Below are 24,127 nucleotides of genomic sequence, written 5' to 3' on the forward strand. Positions count from 1 at the left end.
CCTCTGACATTTGTTCTTGCACCAACATTTCAGCTGTTGTGCCGGTCGAGAGTACGACAGCAGAAGCATTAAATGTCACAGAAAGCCAGTTAAGATTTGTGCTGCTTGTCTGTTTTTCCTGCTAAAGCTTTTCATTGCCAGGAGATAACAACGGTCAGATTGTTTTCTACAATTTGAAAATGAATAACGGCATCGTTAAAGCTGCACGACAGCTGATTCAGTCCTAACGGCTGCAACAGCGTGTCGTTTGTGACAAATTGACTGCAGCAACACAATTCAGTTAGCATTTCAAAATAAAAGTCTTCCTGGCATTGAAAATATGCTTTGAAAGAGGGAGTTTTGAACATAGTGTTGTGTGCATTTTAAGAACCACCTCTTTATTTGTACCCATCTTTGAAAGCATCCTTTCTTGCGTTTCCTATTTGGCTAACAGATTGGGTGTCAGAAGCTGAAGTTTAGGACTTGTGAAGCTTTAATATTGGACATTGAAGAATATGTTAGCTTATAGTTAGCTTATAGCTAAAATAGTTAACAAGGCTAAAACTTTAAGCAGTAGAAGGTTGCTAATAATACCTAACAGACTAACCTACTGCTATTCAAGCATTGATTCTCTGGCGAGGAATTTACTTATAGTTAAACGTTTTAAGTATGTAACTCCTACTCCAACAATAAAAAGTTCATTTTTGATCTTCAAAACACTAGTTGACGAAACAATCTCACCACAAGCATTGCAGCATTTAGTAGCAACTCGAGCTTTCGATCTTATCACAAAATCATCCTCAGCAGATGGAGTCTTCTTATTTGTCATCAATGTTTAAATTTCCATTTTTCTGAGTGCTTTAAGGACATTTATCATTTTTGATACATACACCAAAAACCCTCATTACAAGTACTCTTTTTCCAAGTACTCAGAAAAAACCTGAACATTGAATGGACTTGAATTGAGAATAAAGCATTACAAACGAATAATGAAAATATATAATAGGCTATATAAATTAGATAATAGTAGGTCATTTAATTACTTTCTAGTAATTGTTCTAACTTTTTCCCCATGTCCCCTGTCTCATTTTAGGCTAAGCTTACCATCACCTGGCTCTAGCTCCATCCTAAAAGCATACTAATCATACAAGATGAGCATGCTGTTGGTCGTCTTATCTACCTTTAATAGCGTAATGTAGTATGAAAACTGTTAGCGGGGGGGGGGGGACTGCTAGCATCGTAGGCCTACTCCGTGTAAAAACACAGCTTGTGTTTTCATTTGTGTTTGGATTAAACATACAAGACATATGTATTTTTTAAACTTTGGACAGAGCTAGTTTTCCCCCCTGCTAGCAGTCCTTATGCTAATTTGAGTGAACGTTTTTTGCTTTGTGTTGGCTGATCTCAATTACAGCTCGACTGATACTATATAATAAACGTCCGATATTCATATAAACACAGAATATATACACAATTGCACGTTTTTTGCAATGATCCCTCAAATGTGGCCATCAAACACTTGTGAATATGTACGTAATGTAGGCCAGATATTTAACAGTTTAACAACAAACTTTATTGTCCTAAATGACATTTAAGCCAGCTGATATATCGGTCAGGCTCTAGAATCGATCTTGTCACCTTACTCTCGTTATGAAAGCGAATAGGCTCAGCGAGGACAGAGATGCTGGGTGGCTTCTTTAGATATGCCAAATGTTTCGAGTCATAGCTTCACAGTTAGCGTGCAGCCATGTCAGTCTCATATAACTCTCGAGGCAAGAAAACAAATAAACATATTTCCCAAAATGTCGAGCTTTTCCTTTAATGAAGCTCTATCATATCTCTTTAATGATGAAGTTTTCTCCCAACTTGTGTTTGTAGAGTCTGCAACAGAACTCCAAAGCACGATTGCTCGGGTAATTGAATTGTGTTGGGAGCTCAGGTCTGTAAAGTGATTTTAGAGAAGCCGAGGTGTCTGGCAGGCAGCTAGATCAGATCAAGTGACAGCGAGTGCTGCAGTCGTACTCGGATTGCAGACCACAGCACATTAGCAGAATCAATAGCCCTCCCAGCACACACACACACACTCACAATACCAAACTGATGGGATTGTCTGTTTGAATTCACTGAGTGGGTGTTTCAGTGTACAGTTAAGCTGAGTAGACGTTTAGCTGCTGCTTATGTAACTGCTGAAAGTTGAACAATTCCTTCACACTGCACAAGAATGTTTTTTAAATCCACCCAGCATATGTTAACACTTTAAATCTTGTGTTTTTCCTCATCCTCTTTGTGTATTGTGTGTTAGCTGTGACCATCCTATCTACAGGAGTACATCGCTTCATCGTACTTTATGTTCACAGTGGATTCGATTGCTACTCTTATGTCATAAATAAAGATCATTTACAGTGAAATACTGTTAATTACCAGTTGTCGCCATATACTGATGTTTGCTAAATCTTGATTTAAAAAGTTTAAATTATTGCAAATACGTAACAGCAAAAAACAAACAAATACTACACGTCATATTTTGTGCACTGCATGTCAGATCTTGCACAGCATTTTTTTTTTGGACATGAAGAGCAATCAAAGTTAATTTTATCCAGTGAGTGCTTTATTGATCCCAGTGGGACCCTGCAGCGTTACAGCAGCCAAGTCAGTCATGAAGCACGAAACAGAACAACATAAGGACACACAAAGAGGTAGATAGGAAAATAGAATAATAAAAACATGATAAATAACTATTTTTTTAATCAGCAACTAATATAAACGAAAAATTTATAACAAACATTTTACTTTAACCCCCTTTTTGGTAATAATAAGCAGGATATAAACATGTCATAAATAGTTCATAGCACACTATAATGTAGTTGTAAGCAGATATAAGTGTTTAAGGATGTATTTGTCATTAACTATAACTCGGCCAGTAGGAATCTACATGTGGAGTCAGACAAATACTGTATGTCCAGTAAATAAACACATTTCGAAATGTCCCTGTAGCTACACACAAATACATTATAGTGTGTTATAAACCATGCATTTAATGTTAATATAGTGCCTATAAATAATCAATAGGGGAACTTAAAGGAACAGTTCACCCAAAAATGAAAATTCAGTCATCATCTACTCACCTCCATGCTGGTGAAAAGTCAGGTGAAGTTTTGTAGTCCACAGAATATATCTGGAGCCTCACAGTAAAACAGCATTGCAGCATTCTCCTAAACAGCTGTGATAGATGATGACGGGTGGCTCCATATAGTTTGTCCAGCGTAATCCAAGTTTCCAGAAACCCCAAGATCCCAAATTGATTTGAAAAGATGTTATTTACACTGTTTTTTTGTTTTTTTTCACACAAAATCTTCAATGTAGCTGTTGAGCTAAAAGCGTGAGCGTGTACCCCATCTGAAGTGGGTGCATGAACGTTGAGGGTGTAAATATCGTCTTTTCAAATCAATGTGGGATATCAGGGCTTCCAGAGACTTGGAGTATGCTGGATGAGCAATATGGAGCCATTTTATGTCTTTTTTTCCCGTTGTTTTTTTCCGTTTTAAAAACAAGTCAGTTGTTTAGGAGAAGCTGCGAAGCTGTGAAGCTGTGAAGCTCTAAAAATGTTATGTAGACTACAAACCTCCCTGACTTTGGCACAGGGGTGAGAAGGTTATGACTTACCAGCTTTGGGTAGCATATCCTCTAAAGTCAAGCACTACCGCATGTTAGAGCAGCAACATTTTGGTATTATTAAAATACTTTTAGGCGTTGGTTTACATTCAGTATGTTTCACAAACTTCCTATTTTATCTTTCTTATAAAACTAAATTAATTAGTCTTTTTGTCCACTATAAATATTGTTTCTGATTTCTTCCTCTTCCCTCTTTCGCTCCTGTTTCAGGGCATCAGCAGTCTGTTCAGCTCACTGAAGGTGGTTCGGCTTCTCCGTCTGGGTCGAGTTGCCCGTAAACTGGATCACTACATAGAGTACGGGGCGGCTGTACTGGTCCTGCTGGTCTGTGTTTTTGGACTGGCTGCTCACTGGCTAGCCTGCATTTGGTATGTTCACCACATTTATTATTTATTAAGTTGTTATTACTTTCTACTTGGTAAAATGTATCTTACAATCTCCACCCATTCCTTCAACATTTCTCCTGACATTACAGTATATATGTAGAATTTGTTTAATATATATTATTGCAGTTGTAGTGTAGTTGCCCCAGTAAACACACCATCCCCTTCAGCTGTTGCAGTCCCTCCTGAATGTCAGGCGGCTGCTGTTCACAGGCTGTATACTGTAGTTCTCCTGCCGACCCGCTTTTCACTGACGGAGTGTCTCTGGGCTAGAGAGAGCGAACAGGCTGGATGTCTGAAGGGCGGCTGCCCCTTCACCAGCAGCCCAGTGGCAAATGCCAGGTTGCCGAAAAAAAAAGTTGTTCAAGCTTCTTGTGTGTGAAATGGCAGCCCTCCCTGCAGTCAATCTGCTTCTCCACGCTCCCTAGCACAGAGACACAGCTGTGAGCCGAAGGGGTTGTGTGTTTTTAAGGGGAAAGTACTGACAATCCGCTCACCACCGCCAGCAACGCAGGGGTAGGAGCAAGTAGTGTGATGGGATTGGACCTAAAGTTCAATTAAATTTGTCAAAAAGTGAATAAAACCAGAAAATTATTTGACATTTTAGGTTGGAGTTGCTGTTCTTGTGCACATAAATTACATAACACACTCTGATTGACTGCTGCGCTCCGCCATCACTGTGATACATAGCAGAGCCAATTAATATAATGAGGCCATTGATTAAGCTAATGAATGCATTAATTAGCCTTTATTTTTTGTCAACACTCTTGTTTTCACACGTTAAAACTGTATGTTTTTTCATACCTTAAAGCCAGAAGGAGTTATATGGTGGTTTCAAGAGAATTAGTTTTTCCTCATTAATATGCAAATTTATGGAGCACGGGCCTCCAAAGTCTAATCAGATCATCTACTCTGCAGGGGGCAAGTGTGGTGGAGGCATTAAGTTTCCATCATGTGTTGTGCTTGATTTATTATGTTTACAAGAATGTCTAAACACAAAAGCACACACACAGACTGACACACACAGATGACATCATAACAACTTAATGTCCTGAAAACATAAAAACAGGAAAATATAATTGATTGATCATGAAAACCAAAATTTCTTTTGCATATGTCCTTTTATGTTAATATACAAAATAACCACTTTGACACGTTTTAATTCACATCCAGTTTTTTTTTCATGTCATGACCAACACTTGACCCATCCCTCATAGGATTACACGACATCTTCTTCTAATATATTCATAATCAAAAGAAAACCAGAACATTATGTCTGTCTACAAGACTTCAAACATTGTGATTGTGCATGATTTGAAATATATTTTAGTGTTAGTTTACAAACTGTGAGTCGTGAGCCCACAAGAGGCTGTAAAATACTATAAACATTGTTTATTGGCCCTGGCAGACAGTATAATCAAACCACACTCAGATACCAATAAAAATAGCTCCAGTATCGTTTCCCTCAGTGTGGTGTCTGTTGTTGCCATGGTCACATGCCGAGCCGTGGCGTCAAGCTGAGAAAAGTTAAACCATTATCAACCATGATCACCAGACTAGTAAATAAGAAAATCTAAATCATATTACACAAAATTCTGTTTATTTTTTGGAGTTTCTCCAAATCTACTTTTCTCTTGTGAAATACTTATGAGTTTTACCTCCTCAGGCCTCTAAAATTGATTCAAATGAAAAAGTCTGATGAGGGAAAAACTGCCTAGAGCTGAGAGACACGCATGCTGTGAGGAGCCGATGTGTTACACAGCCAATATGAGTATTTCCTTTAGTATGTTCACCACGTCATCTCTCCCTCATCTCATCTCATCTCATCTAAATAAACACAAAACCGAAAGGATGAATATAACAAGAGATGTAAACAAACAGGGCTTGCTGCATTATCAGATCTTCTCCGTTTTATATTCTGAATGTTCGTTTTCATCTCCAAGTCTTTCTCCTAGAAACGAGCCAACCCAATCAGGTGTGGTTGAATTTTGTTTTCCGGTCTGTAAATAACTGAGTAAACAATTTAGGTTAACATAAAAAACAACAGTACAAATTTGATGTTTGCACCTTACTTTGATGCTCATTCAAAATTGTCAAAAAAGGAATAAAAACAAATTTGGAAGATATGTGGCTTGTGAAAAATAGGTGCAATGTTTACTTGTGACTATGGGGCAAAACAATTGGTCATAATCTGTGTCAGCATTTACTTTTCCCACAGTAGTGATAGACTAAATCCTGCTGCTACCTGCTACCAACCATCTGTGGCTCAGCACAGTACAGCCTTTCGAGCTTGGCTGCAGACCCATTGTTTTGATTTAAACTTTCAGTTCCTTACCATAAGTGTCCGACAAATTTTATCCTTTAACAGAAGTGCAATCTAGTAGCCTGCAAAAGTGAAACGCAATGTCTGATTCATTCGGACCATTTCTGCCTCTCCACCCTCCAGGTACAGCATTGGTGATTATGAGGTTATCGACGAAGAAACCAACATTGTGCGCTCGGACAGCTGGCTCTACATCCTGGCTGACACGGTGGGCACACCGTACCGCTTCAACGCCAGCGGTTCAGGGAAGTGGGAGGGCGGGCCGAACAAACACTCTGTCTACATCACTTCCTTGTACTTCACCATGACCAGCCTGACGAGCATTGGCTTCGGAAACATTGCCCCGACGACAGACGGAGAGAAAATCTTTGCTGTGGCCATGATGATGATTGGATGTGAGTGGAGCCGTTTTATCTTTCATCTAGTGTAGCAGATACATGATATATGAGCGGTTTAACTATGCTCTTTAAAGCCACAGTCCACTGAGGTAGGTGAATAAATGAATTATGAATAGAGCCATCGAATCTCAGAAAATAGAACTTTACAGATGATTAGTCGAGCAATGTTTCTCCTGCTCCGGTTGAATGTGATTAAGAACTACGGACTGCAATTTTTATTTCATTTACACTATCACAGCCATTTCTTTTCAACTGTGCTTTCACCACCTATGGCAAACCCCTAACTAGGCTCAAAGCCTATGTACTTTTTGCTTTTTGTACACTGTTTTACTATTCCAGAACCAGATTTTTTGCGAAGATGTATAGATAAATTTGGCTGTGTAACTTCTGGGGTAACCAAGTTGTACAGCTGTGTTGATCGTATTCACTCATGTCAGGGTTTTTGGGGCAATTTTCCAGCCCAGTTGCCAGAATCAATGTTGTCGATGTACGTTTCTGCAAACTACAGATATGTTGAAACTTTACGTTTCTTTATGTTGCTACTTTAGGTTCAGTTTTCAGTTTTATCTTGTTGCAACACTATGTTTGTTGCCTGGTTCGGCTTAGGCACAAAAAACACGGCTGGTACATAGCCGTACAACTATAAACGATTCAGTGGTTTGCAGAAAACATTAACTGCCAACATTTTTTTCCTTGCAAATGGGCTTCAGTTTTCCAGTTGGTATTTTTTATGGATGCGGGTACATTTCTTGGTCTTGGTCCCCATTTTCAATCTTTCAACAAAGCTCTGATTAGCTCAGTTGTCAGTTTTGGAAATACTGAGTTGCTAAATAGTATCATTAGTCAACCTAAAGGGGAATAGAGCAAAATATAGTGACACAGTATATCAGTGTGTGTGTGTTTTTATACAATGTAAAATTAAGAAAACTCTAATGAGTTTTAAATTGTTATTAAACTTGTGTATATCTCTCACCGGTTTCTCTCCAACAGGACCACTGTTATTTTTGCCGACTCATTACCTCAGTCTGCTGTGTGATATTGTGCTGAATTATTAAGATTTTCTGGAGCGTGATGCATTACTTACAGGCTTCCTGTATTTCAGAAATGCCTCAGAAAAAAAACAAAAAACACAGGTGCAGCGGTGAATAAGAAGGCTACTCCTCAGAGGCTGGAGTTTAGTGGAGCATTTTTAATGAATTTTATTCATTTTTTTAAGCCTGTAAATGATATGGTACACTGAGACAGATGAGTTATAAATCAGAACAAAACAGCCATGAAACACAATATCTGAAAAAAGATTATGAACAGTATGAACAATGTCTATTTATGTCTATTTTTAGTTTACACACAGACGTAAGAGACCTAACCAACAAAACAATCTGCTAAGGAGGAGGCGGATTTTTCACAGCATGCCCTTCTTTCCACGTCTCAGTTTTAAACATTTATAAGGTTTCTTCTGCTTGTGTGGCTCATAATACAGTGTACAGCTCACTACCATTATGTGTGACTGCACACAGAGAGTAACACCTCGAAGCAATAACTGACACCGTCGGATCAATTTAGCACAGTGCTCCCTCCGATCCCTCTGCAATCACTCCTCACCTCCGTTGGACTTTTTCCAGCCACAATCTCAACCCCGAGGCGAGGGGGTTGATTGTCGCCCCTCTTTCTGCGTTTTGACTGTTCAAGTTTTATGAAAACACTCTCCGGGGGGGAACTCGCAAAACTCATCTGCAGACTTGTCTAAATTTTTTTCATTGTGAGATACAAATCATGTTGAAGTATCTAAAAAAACAGACAGCCTCAGGAGGATTGTTGTAGATGCAATCTACTGTAGTCCGTGGCTGTTCTCTATGAAATATGGACGCCCTGATACTGTTCTATTTTTACCAGCAGCGCTGGATCGGTGCTGGCAGTAGAAGATCACAGTGTGACGAGGGATTTGAGGGGGGTGGCATGGAGAAGGGGGGCACTATACATATGTCCTGTTTCTATAGCAACTGTTGGCCTGGGGCTTGAGTTTCTGACTACTGTCTTTTAACTACCTTCAAACAAGCCAGCTGTTGGATGCCGAGCAACGCTGCCACAAAGTTGTGCGCGTCAGCAAATAAAGGGTGGTGTTGGGGACGAGACGAAGCATTGCTCCGCAGGGACAGATTGAGTTTCCTTTGTTACAGCGTTTTTCTGCTTATCAGAGAAGTGAGCGTTGCCATCTGTGCTCAAGCTCGAGGTAGCAGTCATCTGAAAACTTTGGCAACTTCAAAAAGAGACGATTGTTATATCATCTTTTTAACAGGCGCAGACCCTCTTAAAGGCTTTCTTGTTTGTCATCCCGCTGAATTCGATGCCTGACTGAGCGTATGGCACAAACAAGAGCATTTTCTCGTTGTAGATATTGTGCTATAACATGGCGGTACAAATGAGCAAGGCGATGAAGGGATGAAAGTTGTAGTTATCCTCACCCTTGAGGAGTTTTGAGCACTTCCTAATTAGTATTATTCCCCGTGCAGTTTTTCAACACTTTGATTGTGCGCTACGAAATAAACAAACACACACAAACACACGCACAGGTTACTGTCATCATCTGAGGATAATTGAAATGTGTGGCTGGCATGTTTCCTCTCCGTCCCTTCTAGCAGGGCTAATTAGGGCTCCATTGCCAGGAGAACACTACACACACAGAGCAGACATCTGATGGCTTTGATCCACACTCACGCGCCAGCTGTTGCACCAGTTCAACCATCTCCGAGATGCACTGCTACACTGCTGTACCTTGTCTTTAATTCTTCCATCGCAAGACAGAAAATAATCTTATTCTCAATATGAATCTGTAAATAGTTTTGGCAAGAGTTTTGTTGATTGTATTTGGAGGCAACAATGAGTCATAATTGTTAATTTCCTACGTTATTGATTAAAGTGCTCGTCACATGAAACTATTAAGCCTTAAGGCACATTTGGTCTGATACGTCATGTGAGTGTATGTACCAGTGTCAGATGGAAACCGTCTCTGGTCAGTGTGGTAGATTTTTTTGTGTATGTAAATCCAGCTTTGGAGATTTATGTACTTTTAAACTCAATTTTTGGAAAATGTTATGTCCTGGAACAGCCTGTTTTGGAGATGTTTATGACTTGAGAAAACCAGAAAGTGGAGATTTTTTAATCCGCCAGGGAGTGGAGTTTCGGAGATTTTTATGTCCTTGCAAACCAGGTACCCTTTTTTTTATTTTTTATGACCTCATATACCAGGTAGTGAAGATATTTATGTCAACCAGGTTTTGGAATATTTTATTTTCTTGTAAACCACATTTTGGAGATATGAATGTCCTCTTAAACCAGGTAGTGGAGATTTTTGTCTGTGTAAACCACCTTTGGGAGATTTTTAACCCAACCCTTTCAAATGAGGCATTTGAGATTTTTTGTGTTTTTGTGTCCATGTAAACCTAGTCTTAGAAACTTTTGTGCCCTTGTCAAGCAGGTTGTGGGATATTTTATATCCTGCGAAACCATATTTTGGAGGCTTTTAAGTCTTTACAAACCTGGTATTGCAGTTAGTGAAGATTTTGCTGTCCGTGTGAACCAAGTTTGGGAGATTTTTTTGTTTTTGTTTTTTTTTGTGCTTGTAAATATTGTTTTCTTATATAATCTTAAAATCTGATGCAGTATTGCGTGACTCTGGGTTTATAAGCCTCTGAATCAATCTTTCAAAACCCAAAGGAGGAAATTGATTCATGAAATTCAACACAAAGCATCTACCTAAAACTGAGTCCATGTCACAATTGTCATGACCAGACCAGTGCCTATCACTCATCTATAAATGGATGATCGTTTACTCTATACAAGCACCTTAAGACTTTGTTAACATTTGTAGGTCATATCAGCTTCAACAGCAAACAGCACAAGAAGTTCCCTCCATCACACGCAGCGTTTGATCCCTAAAGCCAACTCTCAATCTTTGATGATGCGTCAGATTTTCTGTAACCTTTACCCAAATGAAACTTCTCCCTTTTCGTTTTCTCTGTATCTTCCCAGCCCTTCTTTACGCCACCATCTTTGGTAACGTGACAACCATCTTCCAGCAGATGTACGCCAACACAAATCGCTACCATGAGATGCTGAACAGCGTCCGGGACTTCCTCAAGCTCTACCAGGTGCCCAAGGGCTTGAGTGAAAGAGTTATGGACTACATCGCCTCTACCTGGTCAATGTCGCGGGGTATAGACACTGAAAAGGTATGTCACATTGAGATATCTTTAATGTAAGCCGAATAATCTCTTCGGTTTTTGTCTGGATTAAACAAACCAGATAAAACAGACAGTCAGAGCGTTGGTTGGTGTGCTGTCTTTCTTGCGATGCTGATCCGGCAGTTTATGAGCTGTAGTCTCCCTGGTAAACACATCAACATATTCAGCCTCCTGCTGCTCCTCTTGGGGTCACTCATCCTCCAGAGCTGCTCTTCAGAGCAGCAGGGAGGGCTGCTGCTGAGCTGCCCTTTTCCAGTCTGATAACAAGATGGTTGTATTTAGCACTGAGTACCATAACCACAAAGCTGTCGAGGCTTTTGCAGCGTATCTCCCTGTTTCCTTCATGCTATGCTAAGCTTACTAGCTGCTGGTTGTAGCTTTTAAAGTTAATAGACAGACATGAGATCAGTATTAATCTGCTCAGCTAACAAGAAACATATAAGTGTATTTCCCAAAAAAGGTGAATTATTTCTTTTAAAATCCAGCAATTGACACAGCACAGTTTTTTTTGTTAGTTTTAGGGTTTTTTGTGTAAGGCTAACATTATAATGGAAAGCATGATAACCAATTCAACATAAAATGTGAATTGCAAGATATCAAAAATGGATGCAAGTGCAGCAGAATGTATATAATATTAATATTAAATAAATAGGATTGAATATTAGATATATAGCATTGCACTAGGATTCACAAAGGCTTTTTTTTGTGGTTGGTTTTGGTTGAGGACAAAAAAAAACCTCAAATTCCATCTCATTGTGTTCCCCCACATTTGAACCCAAGCCTAGATGCTTCCTGAACATCACTTAATATAAAATAAGTTTATCATTATTAACTACTCTTGTAAAATCAAGTAATTATGTGGCAACATTTAGCAGCCCATCATCAAAATCAGTGGTATGGTGTTTATGGCACAGTAATCAACAGTCACCACCAGCCATCCTACTAAATTCAGATGATGCTAAAATGATTTGCTTGAGTGGAAATTAAGCATTAAAGCTGGAAGCGGATAAATTGAACTGGTGCCACTCTGATTTATTTTCAAGCAAGTGAGCTTTCGTATCTCTGCATCCAATTTAAATCCAACTGTCTAAAATCCAATCAGGGAAAAAAGTTTATTATTTTCCCTCTAATTACAAACATAACTTTTAATAAGACAGTGGTTTTGTCACCAAGACGACCTAATGTTCTCATTGTGTCCTGTTTTTGTGTTAAGCTTACACAGCATCTATGTATTATTTATCCGTCTGGCCTCAGGCCACACTAAAGGGTCTAAAAATGGCACATAATCCCTCTTTGCTTGACATTCATCTTCAAAGAGATTTGGTTTAAAGGCAGAGCCCTGCAATGGCCTGGCATCCTGTTGATTAGGTGTACTTGAACAACATGCTGCCACTCAGTGACACTCAGCAGAGCAGCGGCTGGACTGTGAGCTGGTTGCAGCTTCCATGTGACCTGCATGTGAAACTCCACACTGTTTGTGAATTTAAAAGACACTTTTTCCAAGTCAAAGAAGTCACAGTTTGTTGTAAGTAACGTACACCATCTAGTTGTCACATCATCTCGCTCAACACACGTCACCAACACCAACATGGCTGCCAACTCGGCACAGAAAAGGTACTTAAAAAGATGAAAATCCCAATACATGTGGTCATATTGACAACTGCAGTTATATGAAAGGAGAGTTGGTCAGTTGTGTGAGCTGCTAATATACAGGAGCACCCCTACAATGTTTAAGTTACGGGTTTTGGTGACCATTATCGAGACGACGTCACTAATGCGACCATTGACTGTGTAGTCCTTATAATTATGTATTTGTCTTATGTTTCATTAGTTTACGACAAACTGTGACTTTATTGACTTGAAAATGATCTTTTAAATTGACAAACATCACATGATTGATTCATGACACAATTCAAACGGGATCAAAAAATGATTTGTCTCTCTCCGCTCACTACCATACAAAGTTTTTCTGAAATAAGGTCCCATGGCGCAAACCGGAAGGGGAGTGACTTCATCTCTCTGTGTGCTCAAATTTAGAATATCAATACTTTATGTAGGTTGTAATATCAGTAACTTACTTCAATGCATTAAAGCATGTCTAGATACAAACATTAGTTGTTGGTGCTGTCAAGTGGAGTCCGTCCCTTTGACCTCATACCAATCACTTGTACAGTAATAAAAAAAAGAATCACTTCACATAAACAGCTCTCCTCTCTACCCTTGTTCCCTTCCAGGTGTTGCAGATTTGTCCGAAGGACATGAGAGCAGATATTTGTGTCCATCTCAACCGGAAGGTTTTTAAAGAGCATCCAGCTTTCCGTCTGGCCAGCGACGGATGTCTCAGAGCGCTCGCCATGGAGTTCCAGACCATTCACTGTGCTCCTGGCGACCTGATCTACCACGCTGGTGAAAGTGTGGACAGCCTCTGCTTTGTGGTGTCGGGATCACTGGAGGTCATTCAGGACGATGAGGTGGTGGCCATTTTAGGTGAGTTGATTCCTGTTATTGATATTTTTTTCAGTGAATTACACTGAGCATTTTGACATAATTAATAATGGATCACTCTCTCAACATTCAAGGTTTTCCATATCCCCAACTGTCGGAGGACCTGCCCTAGATCTGCTCACTTCTCACTTCTTAAGCATTAAAAAATGTGACAGAGAGCAGATAATCTTAGATGCAGATGTTTTGCTACGGTATCTTGCTCCTGTCTGAGTGTATCATGTTGAGATACATCAACATCAAAAAACTGGCAGTGACAACAATAGAGTAAAAACATTTCAGTCAAACTGGCCTCCAGCACCGTGCTAACAAAAGAGTTTTGCATCTTAGTAACAAAATGTTTTCGTTAGAAGCCTTAAAGCCTTAAATCCTTCTTTTTTCTTTCTGTATAGCAGCACTTTTTTAAGTGTTTCACACTGCAGTGAAACGAGCTGTCTGGGGATTGTTGTCTGCTGAGTCATGAACTCAGTATTTGGACGAGAATTTGTTTGTCACAGATATCCGATCCTCTCAGTAACATTTTTGAATGTCTGGCTTTTTCAACTTCATCTTAGTTTCACTCAGACTACAATTCCTATCAAGAATGACCCGCACATTTTAAAGAATGATCTGTATTTCAAGACGTCTTCCTTCAGTTTTGAGTACATTACCTTAATTCCCCTAAAGTCTAATAATCTGACTTTCTTGGTCAAAGATATTTCACTTACTCTCATATATAACAAGGAAAGCAGCAATTTCTCACATCGCAGAAGCTGGAACCAGCAACGATTTTGGCTGTTTCCTTTGAAAATGGTTAATTGATTCTTCTTAGTTGCTGATTGATTTTCTTTAAGTCGACTAATCAAATACTCACTCTAATTACTTTAAAGTTAGTCCTCATCACATTTCATGTGTCCCAGCTCATCTTTTTTTGTCATTGCTGTAGATGTCTGATGGTTGATATTATTATCATTATCAGCGAAGGCTGTTAGGTGTACTGAATATTTTGAGATAATAGTTGTGCTTAATCTATAACTGAATGCAATGTAAACCATCTGACACCATTTTTATCAGGAAAGTGACAATCAAAGACTAAAACTTGAAATTAGACATTTTGTCCCAATACCTTCAGAACAAATCAGACTAGATTTAAATGTAAATATGATTATCTCACTTAGTTAGAAATAAATTGCAAGACATTCACTGAGTAAAGCTTGAAATGAGAGGTTTTTGTCTTGACATGCTGGTGTTTAAAATGAGAATGAGTTTTCTCGCCTTGACGTGGATGTGATGTGATACCAGTCCCTTGTATCTCATTAAAATGATCTCAATTAAAGACAACATTGCCTTTCAAGACAATGAAAGTGACCTTTACTTGAAATAAACAGCAGTACATAATCTATTTATATGAAAAAAAACACCACAAAATACACGGTACACTATACATGTTAATGAAGATTTGTGCAGCTGTCAAAATAAAACAAAAAGCTTCCAGATTTATTTATGAAATGTTCGTTTTTCATAGGAACAAAATCTGTACACAACATGGACCACAGCTTCTATAGGCTAGTTTGCAATACCAGTCCCTATATTAATTTTTATACAAAAACACAACACTCTACAATGACATTACAAAACTCAATGATACAATAACGTTTTATGATATTAATTGTAAAACGTGTATATCTTTCAGGTTGAGCCTCGAGTGATGAACCTGAACTATAACTAAAGCTCCGATCTTTAAGTCTTACAAGATACCTCACATATTAAGCTCAGTAACCGTGCCACGTACCCTTGAGAGGGACATGTCTAAAACATATGGCAGTGTGTGGCTCACATCTGGATCCTGTGTCTGGGAAACAGCTTCACTTATTTGCTGCTGGTTAGATGAAGCCTGTGAAGTAAAGGTCTTCAAAGGGGCCAAAATGTTTAATTCTGTCGCGCTCATTTCTACACAGGCTACTGATTTCCTAAAATATTTTCTCCCACAATGAGGATGATGGTGACTCCTGAATATAATTTGGACCCTTTAAGTACTCTAAACTGTAGTAACGCACGCCGAATGCATATTAATAAAAAATAAACCAGTATAAGTACTAACTGCCTTGACGTTCATGTTTGTGAGCCCTGTTCCTCGTCAACTGCAGCTTGATGTGATCTAAGTAAGGAGCTCACATTTTTGTTGATCAAAACTTAGAATAAAAATCATTGTTCACTATTTCTATTTTCTTTATAAAACGTTCGTCTTTTATTTAGCCAAACGATAGATCTAATAAGTAATGGATGGCATGCTCTGGCAGGCCCAGTGCAACAACTTGGCTGCCTTTCATCAATAACCTGCTATCGGTTTCTTTTTGCAAGAATCAATATGCCATGAGGGTAATACCATTGACCCAGATGGACACTGTAATGGAGCCTGAAGTGATAAACAAGTTACCGCTATGAATCAAATTCTCATTAGCCTAATGGCACAGTCGAGCAGGAACTACATGTAAATTACACTTGCAAACAAGACTGAACATCACGTTATCTCCAGACGTGCTGTGTGACTTCACATCCCTCAGTAACTCAAAACTGTGGATATCGGTGATGTTTTGATGATAGCTCTTGCAAAATGTTTTAATAGTCTGTTCATCCTGTGGTTAAAGGAAATAATCAAATGTTTTAAGTCATGTAAAACAGATTTAAATCATATTTTCTGTATTCATACTGTGTTAAACACTTGATTCAGATGTTGATTATCTTGAGTCATAACAATTCATGTATTTTTGTTGTTTTGGGGTCACGTTGAGCCTTTTAAAATCAAAATACCCCCCTACATGACTCACTGGTTTGGTCACACAAATGACAACATGTGGAGCATTTATGAATACATTTGTTTTGCTAAATTATGTAGAAGCCATTTTGTTATACTTTCATGTCACAAAAACACGATTTTAAAAAGATTATTAGCACGCAACTCATAAAAAACACATGGCGAATGCAGCTAAAAATGCAAGACTTTCAAATACATACCCTCACACCCCTACTTACAAAAGAGACCTGACTTATGAACTTCAAATTTGCAATTTGTTCTCCTGAAAGGCGTGTGATTGGTCTTTAAAGCATAAGTAAATGATTTATCAACTATTATTGAAGCCATTTGTGACCACTTAGAAGCCAATTATAACAGATGGCTTCACCTTACGTGTTTTGGAAGAATTACCTGGTTTAAACAGTGTCTTCTCTTTCTGCAGGTAAGGGAGATGTATTTGGGGATGTTTTCTGGAAAGAGGTTACTCTGGCTCAAGCCTGTGCCAACGTCCGAGCTCTGACCTACTGCGACCTCCACGTCATTAAACGTGACGCTCTGCAGAAGGTGCTCGAGTTCTACACGGCATTCTCCAACCACTTCTCGAGAAACCTGCTGCTCACTTACAACCTGCGAAAGAGGGTGAGTGACTCTTCAAACAGCACCGAGATGGAACCAGTAGATTTCACTGAGTTTAGATTTGGGCTTTACACGGCACTTTTAACGTCACGAGGCTTCAGGTCCCTCGTCTAAACATCTGTCTACGTACAGCTTGTTAAAGTTGGTTAAAGTTTTAATCTCAAGATTTCAGTTGTGGTCAGTGTGGCAACACATGTGGTTACCATGGTAACTGCAAGTGCGGTTTGATACTGCAGCAAAGTCTCGTCGAGCAGCTCCTCGGTCAGAAATACAACAGAAGAGCAGCTGCTGTAGGCCTCTCTGTTTACAACACAGCCAAACACACTCCTGTTGTTTTTAATAAACAAGTCAGTCGACAATAGTGGTGAATGTGGTGTGAGTAGTTGTCCACACTGCAGCAGGACAGAGTAAAGTTGGTTACCCGCAGCTCTCCATCCAACACCTCACTGTTGTTGAAAATATTCTTGTTTTTTTGACACATTTTTGATGTGATTTTGACGTTCTGTGGCTTCTTGACAAGAAAAGACACTCAATGTTTCGCCAGGTGAATGATTTTAATGTGCAGCAGCAGCAGCAAATGTTCATTAACTCACAGTAACTCACATTGTGCGCTAATGCTATTGGCTACCAATAAATACCACTGACACCTCCCTTCCTGCTATACTGTTTTTACAGGAAACTGGCTAATATGCAGAAGCAAATAACACTCCACCCTCCATGTCATGGGGAATGGCGGACTCTGCCACTAACAACGATAACTACAAATGAGAGATATTTATTGAACATCAATACAATGAGTGGTAGTTGCTGTAAAAATCAGACCATAAATAACATTTCAGAATGAGATTTGAGTTTATAAGAATTTAAAATATCATTTGGGCTCATTTTACATCAACAAAATCAAGTCCTTAGACTTTACAATGTAATAAGAACAACATTTTAAGTTTTTCAGATTCTCTACATATAGTTAAATGAGATTTTTTAACTTCTTTTAACCTGTTACGTTTTGGTCGTCCTTTATCTAAGAGTTTGACCTTTAAGTGTACGTCCTTTATCCTGTTTTTATTTCAGAGTTGAGTCATAATTGCTGTGGTGTATTTGCACTGTGCTGCCCAGAGATCTCATATAGTAGTATAATGTGTGGGCGAGTACAGTGACCACAGGTGCAGCTTTATTCTCTCTTTGTTCAGACACAAAGGCTGTTGCTGAAAGATACGAGAGTGGCATCGATCATAGTCATCTAACTTTTAGCAAGAAAGCGAATACATGTATTTTCCAAAATGTGCTCAAACACACGGTTCCTTTAGAAAATATCAGTCGGCTACATTTAATATCACAAACGTAGAATTATCTATTATTTATTCCTACCTAACAGATCCCTACAACCACATCTTACCACATGTTATGCAGCTGAACAACATGCACACATCTCCATACAGAAACACAGTTCCATTAAACAGCCACCATATATTAAAGCCACAACTGCATCCTTCATTCAAATTTGAACAGCTGTGATCAACAACTCAAGTGTAGCTACCAATCATTACCTCATTCATAATAAGGTTAGCCTGCCCGAGAGATTGCAAGTGAGATTGAATTGCCTGCATATCAAGAGGCAATCTCATCTGCTGCATTAAAGCCACTATTCACCAGGGTCCCATACACTCTGAATGTATACGGCAGGGAAATCCAGAGATGGATTGAACAAGGAGCGCTTCAAATGGAGCTTGTGAGGTTGTGTTTCCGACTTGGGAAATCCAGCCGACGATGTGTTCGGCATCGGATGAAGTTGTGAGGACAGGGTTGCTGTGAGAGCGAGGAGCAAAATGGATGTCGTCTTTAAAAATGATGAATGATTTTGTTACTTATTGCATTTCGGTTTCCTGCCTGGGAATGAGTACAGAGTAGATGACAAAGAGTTATGGAAATAAACACAAAGCCTGAACTTGGAGCTAACGCTTCGACTTTTTACGTTTTGTAATCAGCATATCACTGAGTTACTCAAATGTTAAACCCTATAAGCTCTGTTTTTTCCAGCTGGTCTCTGTTCCTATAGCCACACAATGTATTTACTCATAGAGGGAATCCTTAATTTCCTTAAAGAAAAGCTGAAACAATACTATATTGACTCTATTCTGTCCAAAATATGACACATTTGAAAGTGTTCAGAAATATCCTTGATTAGTGGTAGATCAAGAACATTACAGCAGCCACCAGTGGTGGAAAGAGTACTGAAAATCTGTACTCAAATACGAGTACAGTTACATTACTGAAATCTTACTCAATTACAAGTAAAACAATTGGTTTTTAAATAATACTTGAGTAAAAGTACAGATAAAGGGTTAGATAATCATTGAAATTGTATTTAGTATTCAATTATGATTTTAAAAGTAACTAAGTAGATTACATGTTGTAATGCATACCTAAGAATGAGTAAAATCACAGACTTGAAAAAATACTTAAATTAGATAATACAGTACCCCAAAAAATTTCCCTACACACCTGCACTCCATCTCCCTCATGAACCCTTCCCTCCTTCCAGTGTTTGTCATTTCCCTCCTCTCTGCTTTCCCGCCCCACTCCACCGGCATTTCATCCCCTCGTTAGTTCAGTTTGTATTTAAGCCCAGTCTTTTGTTCAGTCATTGTCAAGCCATCTGTTCAGTTTCCGTTATCATGCTGTTGAGTTTCCCCGAGTTGTTGTTTTTCTGGCTTTTGATTCCTCGTGTTTTCCTGGTTTGTACTTTGCCTTTTGTTTGTACTTTTTGCTTTTGTTCTTAGATTTCTCGAGTTTTTGCTATCTGCCTTTTTTTCCCTTCTATTTTTGGATTTCATCTTTATTTTATTAAAGCTCGCCTTTCCGTCAATTACTTTTCTGCCTGTTTCTCATGCATTTGGGTCCACCTTCCATGCTTCACCGTGACAAATTTGGCTTATAAGTTATATTAGTATGCACAGTTTTGAGGACCATGTGACACTGTGAAAAAGCTCCAGAAAAATCCAGTCAGTGGACCTTAACAATAATGTTCAACAACTACAACTTCAGTGAGATTTTTCTAAAAGCATGTCTGTGGCTAACAAAAGCAAACATGAACTAATCCTTATAGATATCTTGTCGTACAGAAACATCAATCAGGAGTGCATAAGCCAAACTGATACACCTGCTGATCTGGTTTTATACTAGTATGTGTTCACTTCACTATCATTTGCTTGTAATTGCTAATTCTGAAAGTACTGATAGTTATTATGATGGTGTTTTAGTCATAACAACTTCAAATTCTCTTTCAGATCGTCTTCCGAAAGATCAGCGATGTGAAACGAGAGGAAGAGGAGCGACAGAGACGTAAAAATGAAGCCCCTCTGAACTTGCCACCAGATCACCCGGTTCGGAAACTCTTCCAGCGCTTTCGACAGCAGAAGGAAGCCCGTCTGACGGACAAACCGGAGCTAGGCGAACATGACATCGAGAAGGGCCCCGTGTACGTGGAGGTCCCAATCGCCAATACAGCCATTACAACTACCAGCATCATCACAGTAACAGAAAGCCCAGCAACACCCTCATCTTCAACGCCTTCATCTTCAACTCCCCCCAACAGCACTCCCTCAGACAAGGTGAAGCTGCAGGTGCCATCACCCGTTTCTTTGGTCGGGGGTCGGCCCGCTGAGACACTCAAAGTCAAAGGCTGGGGTCGCTTCAAGGAGTCCATGGCCAAAGCTGACAACTGGAACAAAGTGTCCAAAGCTGAATCCATGGAGACTTTACCTGAACGGACCAAGGTGCACGAATCACAAATGTCTCTAAAGAAGACAGACTCATGTGACAGCGGTATCACTAAAAGTGACCTGCGGCTGGACAAAGTGGGCGACTTCCGCACGACGCCCCAGGACCGAAGTCCGGTCCAGCCTCCGGAGACCAGGCACGGCTTCTACCCCATCCCAGAGCAAACGCTTCAGGCATCGCTTCAGGAGCTCAAGCTGGAGCTGAAGGACGATCTCAAGAACCTGAATGTTCGAATGTCTGGCCTGGAGGCGCAGCTCACAGAAGCACTTCAACTCCTCAAGGCGAGGAAATCAAGTGCTGGCTCTCCGCAGCCTATTTTTGACATTTCTAGACCTGCTTCACCAGAACTGGACAAAGAGGACATCTTCTCTTGAAGGATGGAAGAATCATCAGGCGACAGTTAACTGTGAACTCAGCTGGAATCCGGTAACAAACAGATTACTTGGATAGCTGAGGCTGCACTGGGCACACTGTTGAGATTAGGCGACAGTGTAGTCTTCAAGACCCGCCACCTTCATCGTAAGGGTGAAGCAGTTGGTTGACGAGGGAAGGCAAGGTCGTAGCCCAGATTTTTGTGTCATAACACTGAACACTCAGAGGTTACATAAAAACTGACAGCTCTATGTTTGTACATAGGTTTGACTTATTTTTCCATCGCACTATAATGGAAAAATCGCTTGAGCGGTTTGATTTTAGTCCAAAATCTGTTTACCAAATCAGATTGTTTAGAGTCTCGACATAGTTGTATCTCTGTCGGAAGCCTCCAATAGAAACAGCATGACCCACTGGTTTGTTATTGAATCATTTGTATGAGATTCTTTTGCATGTCACATAAAATAGATGTGTGCCTCAAATTGCAGATGGTGCATTTTTGATTAATCGAGGCCACACGTCGAGTCATTTGCATTATTCCAGCCCGACAGTGAAAAAGGACGGTCTTTGCCGATGTTGAAACAGTCTCAGAGTAATTTCCTCAAGCAACTGATTAACTCCTTTTATTATATCAACTGCCAGGATCATTATGAATTATATAACAGATTACTCCGGCCAAGCAGTCAGATTTTCAAATACATCTCTCAGCAGAGCTTCTAATTTCCATAAACCGTGATAGATGGGACTCATGACGAATGCAATGCTCGTGTGGCAGCAGTGAACAAGTTATGATATCCTCATATCAAGTATTATTCTCATATAGATATATATATATAAAAACATGTTACATTTTATGAGGGTCGTGCACTTTTAGCTTTGGTGTTATGCAGATGGAACTGATAACGACTGTGCCCCTTACTGTATTTTAAAACTTTCCAGAACATAGTAAGGAATGCCCTTTGTCAGAATATTTATAAAATAAAATGTATTTATGTAAAATAAAACTTCACAGCGCAGGTTAGCTCATGTAAACAGACATAGATAGTCACTGGAAGCTGAGGAACATTTGTTACACTAGGTAGCATGATTTAATGTGTGTGTCTGTCTTCACACTCACTACAGAAAAAAACATCACATGACAACACGAGATACATGTTGATAACTAATTTGGGGCAAATGTGGAAAATCTGAACGTCCTTTTGGCACACATGTTCAGGCTAAGTGGTGGAAATGCAGACGATATCTTTCAGGACTATGATTACTGTATTTCAGGCCAACATTTAGAGGCAATACTAACTTGCTTGTTACTTCCACAAACTCAAACATACGTTCCCCAAATGCGCCTTCAAACTGGGAGAAAACCATCACCACCCGACTGGCTAACCAGCTAGCCCCGGCACGTCCTATCTCATAATGGCGATAGGCGATAGTCAGATAGCCCTGAGCAAGCTGGTAGATGTTAAAGCAGCAAGTTTGCTACTTAGTCTAAGTAAACAAAACAATCTCAAAAACTGTCAAGAAAGGAAATAATTCTTCACCTATTTTCATATGTAGCCATAGAGACCATACTGAATTGACCATACTACCTTTGAATTGGGGCCATTTCTTACAAAGTAGAAGATTTTATTTTAAGTTCCTAAATTGTTGTTATGTATTTGCTCTTTTTTCCTTCAGACAACTGCCTGCTGATGAATTTAAATACACCCGACCCAGGCAGAGTCATCCAGTCAAAATAAATTAAATTAGGTTCAGGAGCAAGTTGAGAAGTAGACAGTAAGTGTCATAAATTTCCTGGCTTTCTCTTTAAAGGGGCTCTTGGGAAATTCAGGTTTGTGCTGGAAGTCGGTCGTTAGTTCATGGTAGCAGACTCCAAATCACCCACAGGCTTGTATAGGCAACAGAGAGAAAGGGAGGGTCTCATTTTTCATGTCACCTTACAATCTGCTCACTCATGGCCAATTAAAAGTGATTAATACGTGTAAAATGATACAAATTGTTACATAGAGCCCCTTTAATTACACAGAAATGTAAAACTGAAATTAATTTTAGAATTTGTTACATTTCTGTTAAGATCTGATCACATTAAATTCCTAAAATCTTTTATGTATTGGTTCATCTCTCCTTCAAACAAAAGCTCCCCTGTAATGAATTTAATTACACCTGACTGGTGCAGAGTAATCTAGTTGAAATGAATAAAATTAGGTTCAGGAACAAGTCTACAACTAGATAGTAATTTCATGATGTTCTCATTTTACTCAATTACAGAGCAACAAACTTACTCAACCATAAAATAGATGATTTAAAATATTGTTCAGGTGTTTTCCCCGACAAATTAACTCTACTGGAATCCTTCCTGTCCCATGGCTTAATTGTTCGATTAATGGGAGGATTCATCATAAATCTAACTCTTTTGCTTCCTAAATGATTAACCAAAATAAATCAATGCAAATTAATCAGTGTACCGTATTGAAGACAAAACTGAGAATAGACATCAGTAACAGATGGAGGAAATGTAGTTCTGGCAACCGAAATTCCTGACAGACCTTAAAAACAAGTCCACAGAAAAATATGCATCAAACATTTTGAAAAAAAAGCAGAGCCATGAGGTCTGGTGTAAAGCAATAATTATGCATATTTAGCTGTTACAGAAGAATTTTGCACGAAAACATAATCAGTTGACGCTTTTTTCAAAACAATGAATAATGGAAGAAACTGTTTTTCCAGATTGCTGCTAATGAGGTCCAGAATAAATTCATCACAATCAGTAGTGATACTTTATTATTTCAGTGATATTAAGAAAATGTTATTTTCTAAAACAAATAACTGTGCATTTGGAGGTTTTAGAAGCTTTACTGGTCTGCTTACATCTATCTTTAATATACAGTAAATGTATTCTTCTACATGGTAAAGAATAACTTTTATTCTATATTATTTATTATTTATATGGATAATTTATGGTCCCCACATGCCTTCACTCTTATCGAGACAAGCTGAGAGGAAAAAGACGCTGAGGTTTTTCCTCCAACACATTCTGTAGCTCCGTTCCCATCAAAAATTTAGCTTGCTAA

General features: G+C 39.1%; 1 protein-coding gene across 2 annotated transcripts in view; it reads left to right on the forward strand.

Annotated features, from left to right (window-relative positions):
* The window catches only part of kcnh1a (potassium voltage-gated channel, subfamily H (eag-related), member 1a), a 39,947-nt gene extending 18,799 nt beyond the window's left edge, over nucleotides 1-21,148 (forward strand). For both annotated transcript variants that reach the window (XM_073481977.1, XM_073481978.1), the window contains 6 exons: nucleotides 3,862-4,019; nucleotides 6,481-6,752; nucleotides 10,785-10,984; nucleotides 13,231-13,483; nucleotides 16,714-16,910; nucleotides 20,195-21,148. In XM_073481977.1, the coding sequence (XP_073338078.1) occupies nucleotides 3,862-4,019; nucleotides 6,481-6,752; nucleotides 10,785-10,984; nucleotides 13,231-13,483; nucleotides 16,714-16,910; nucleotides 20,195-21,061 (1,947 nt within the window). In that variant the 3' untranslated portion in view covers nucleotides 21,062-21,148. The remainder of the gene's footprint in view (nucleotides 1-3,861; nucleotides 4,020-6,480; nucleotides 6,753-10,784; nucleotides 10,985-13,230; nucleotides 13,484-16,713; nucleotides 16,911-20,194) is intronic.
* Nucleotides 21,149-24,127: the final 2,979 nt, after the last annotated feature.

This window comes from Pagrus major, chromosome 15 (genome assembly GCF_040436345.1).
Source record: "Pagrus major chromosome 15, Pma_NU_1.0".
In the NCBI taxonomy this organism is placed as follows: Eukaryota; Metazoa; Chordata; class Actinopteri; order Spariformes; family Sparidae; genus Pagrus; species Pagrus major.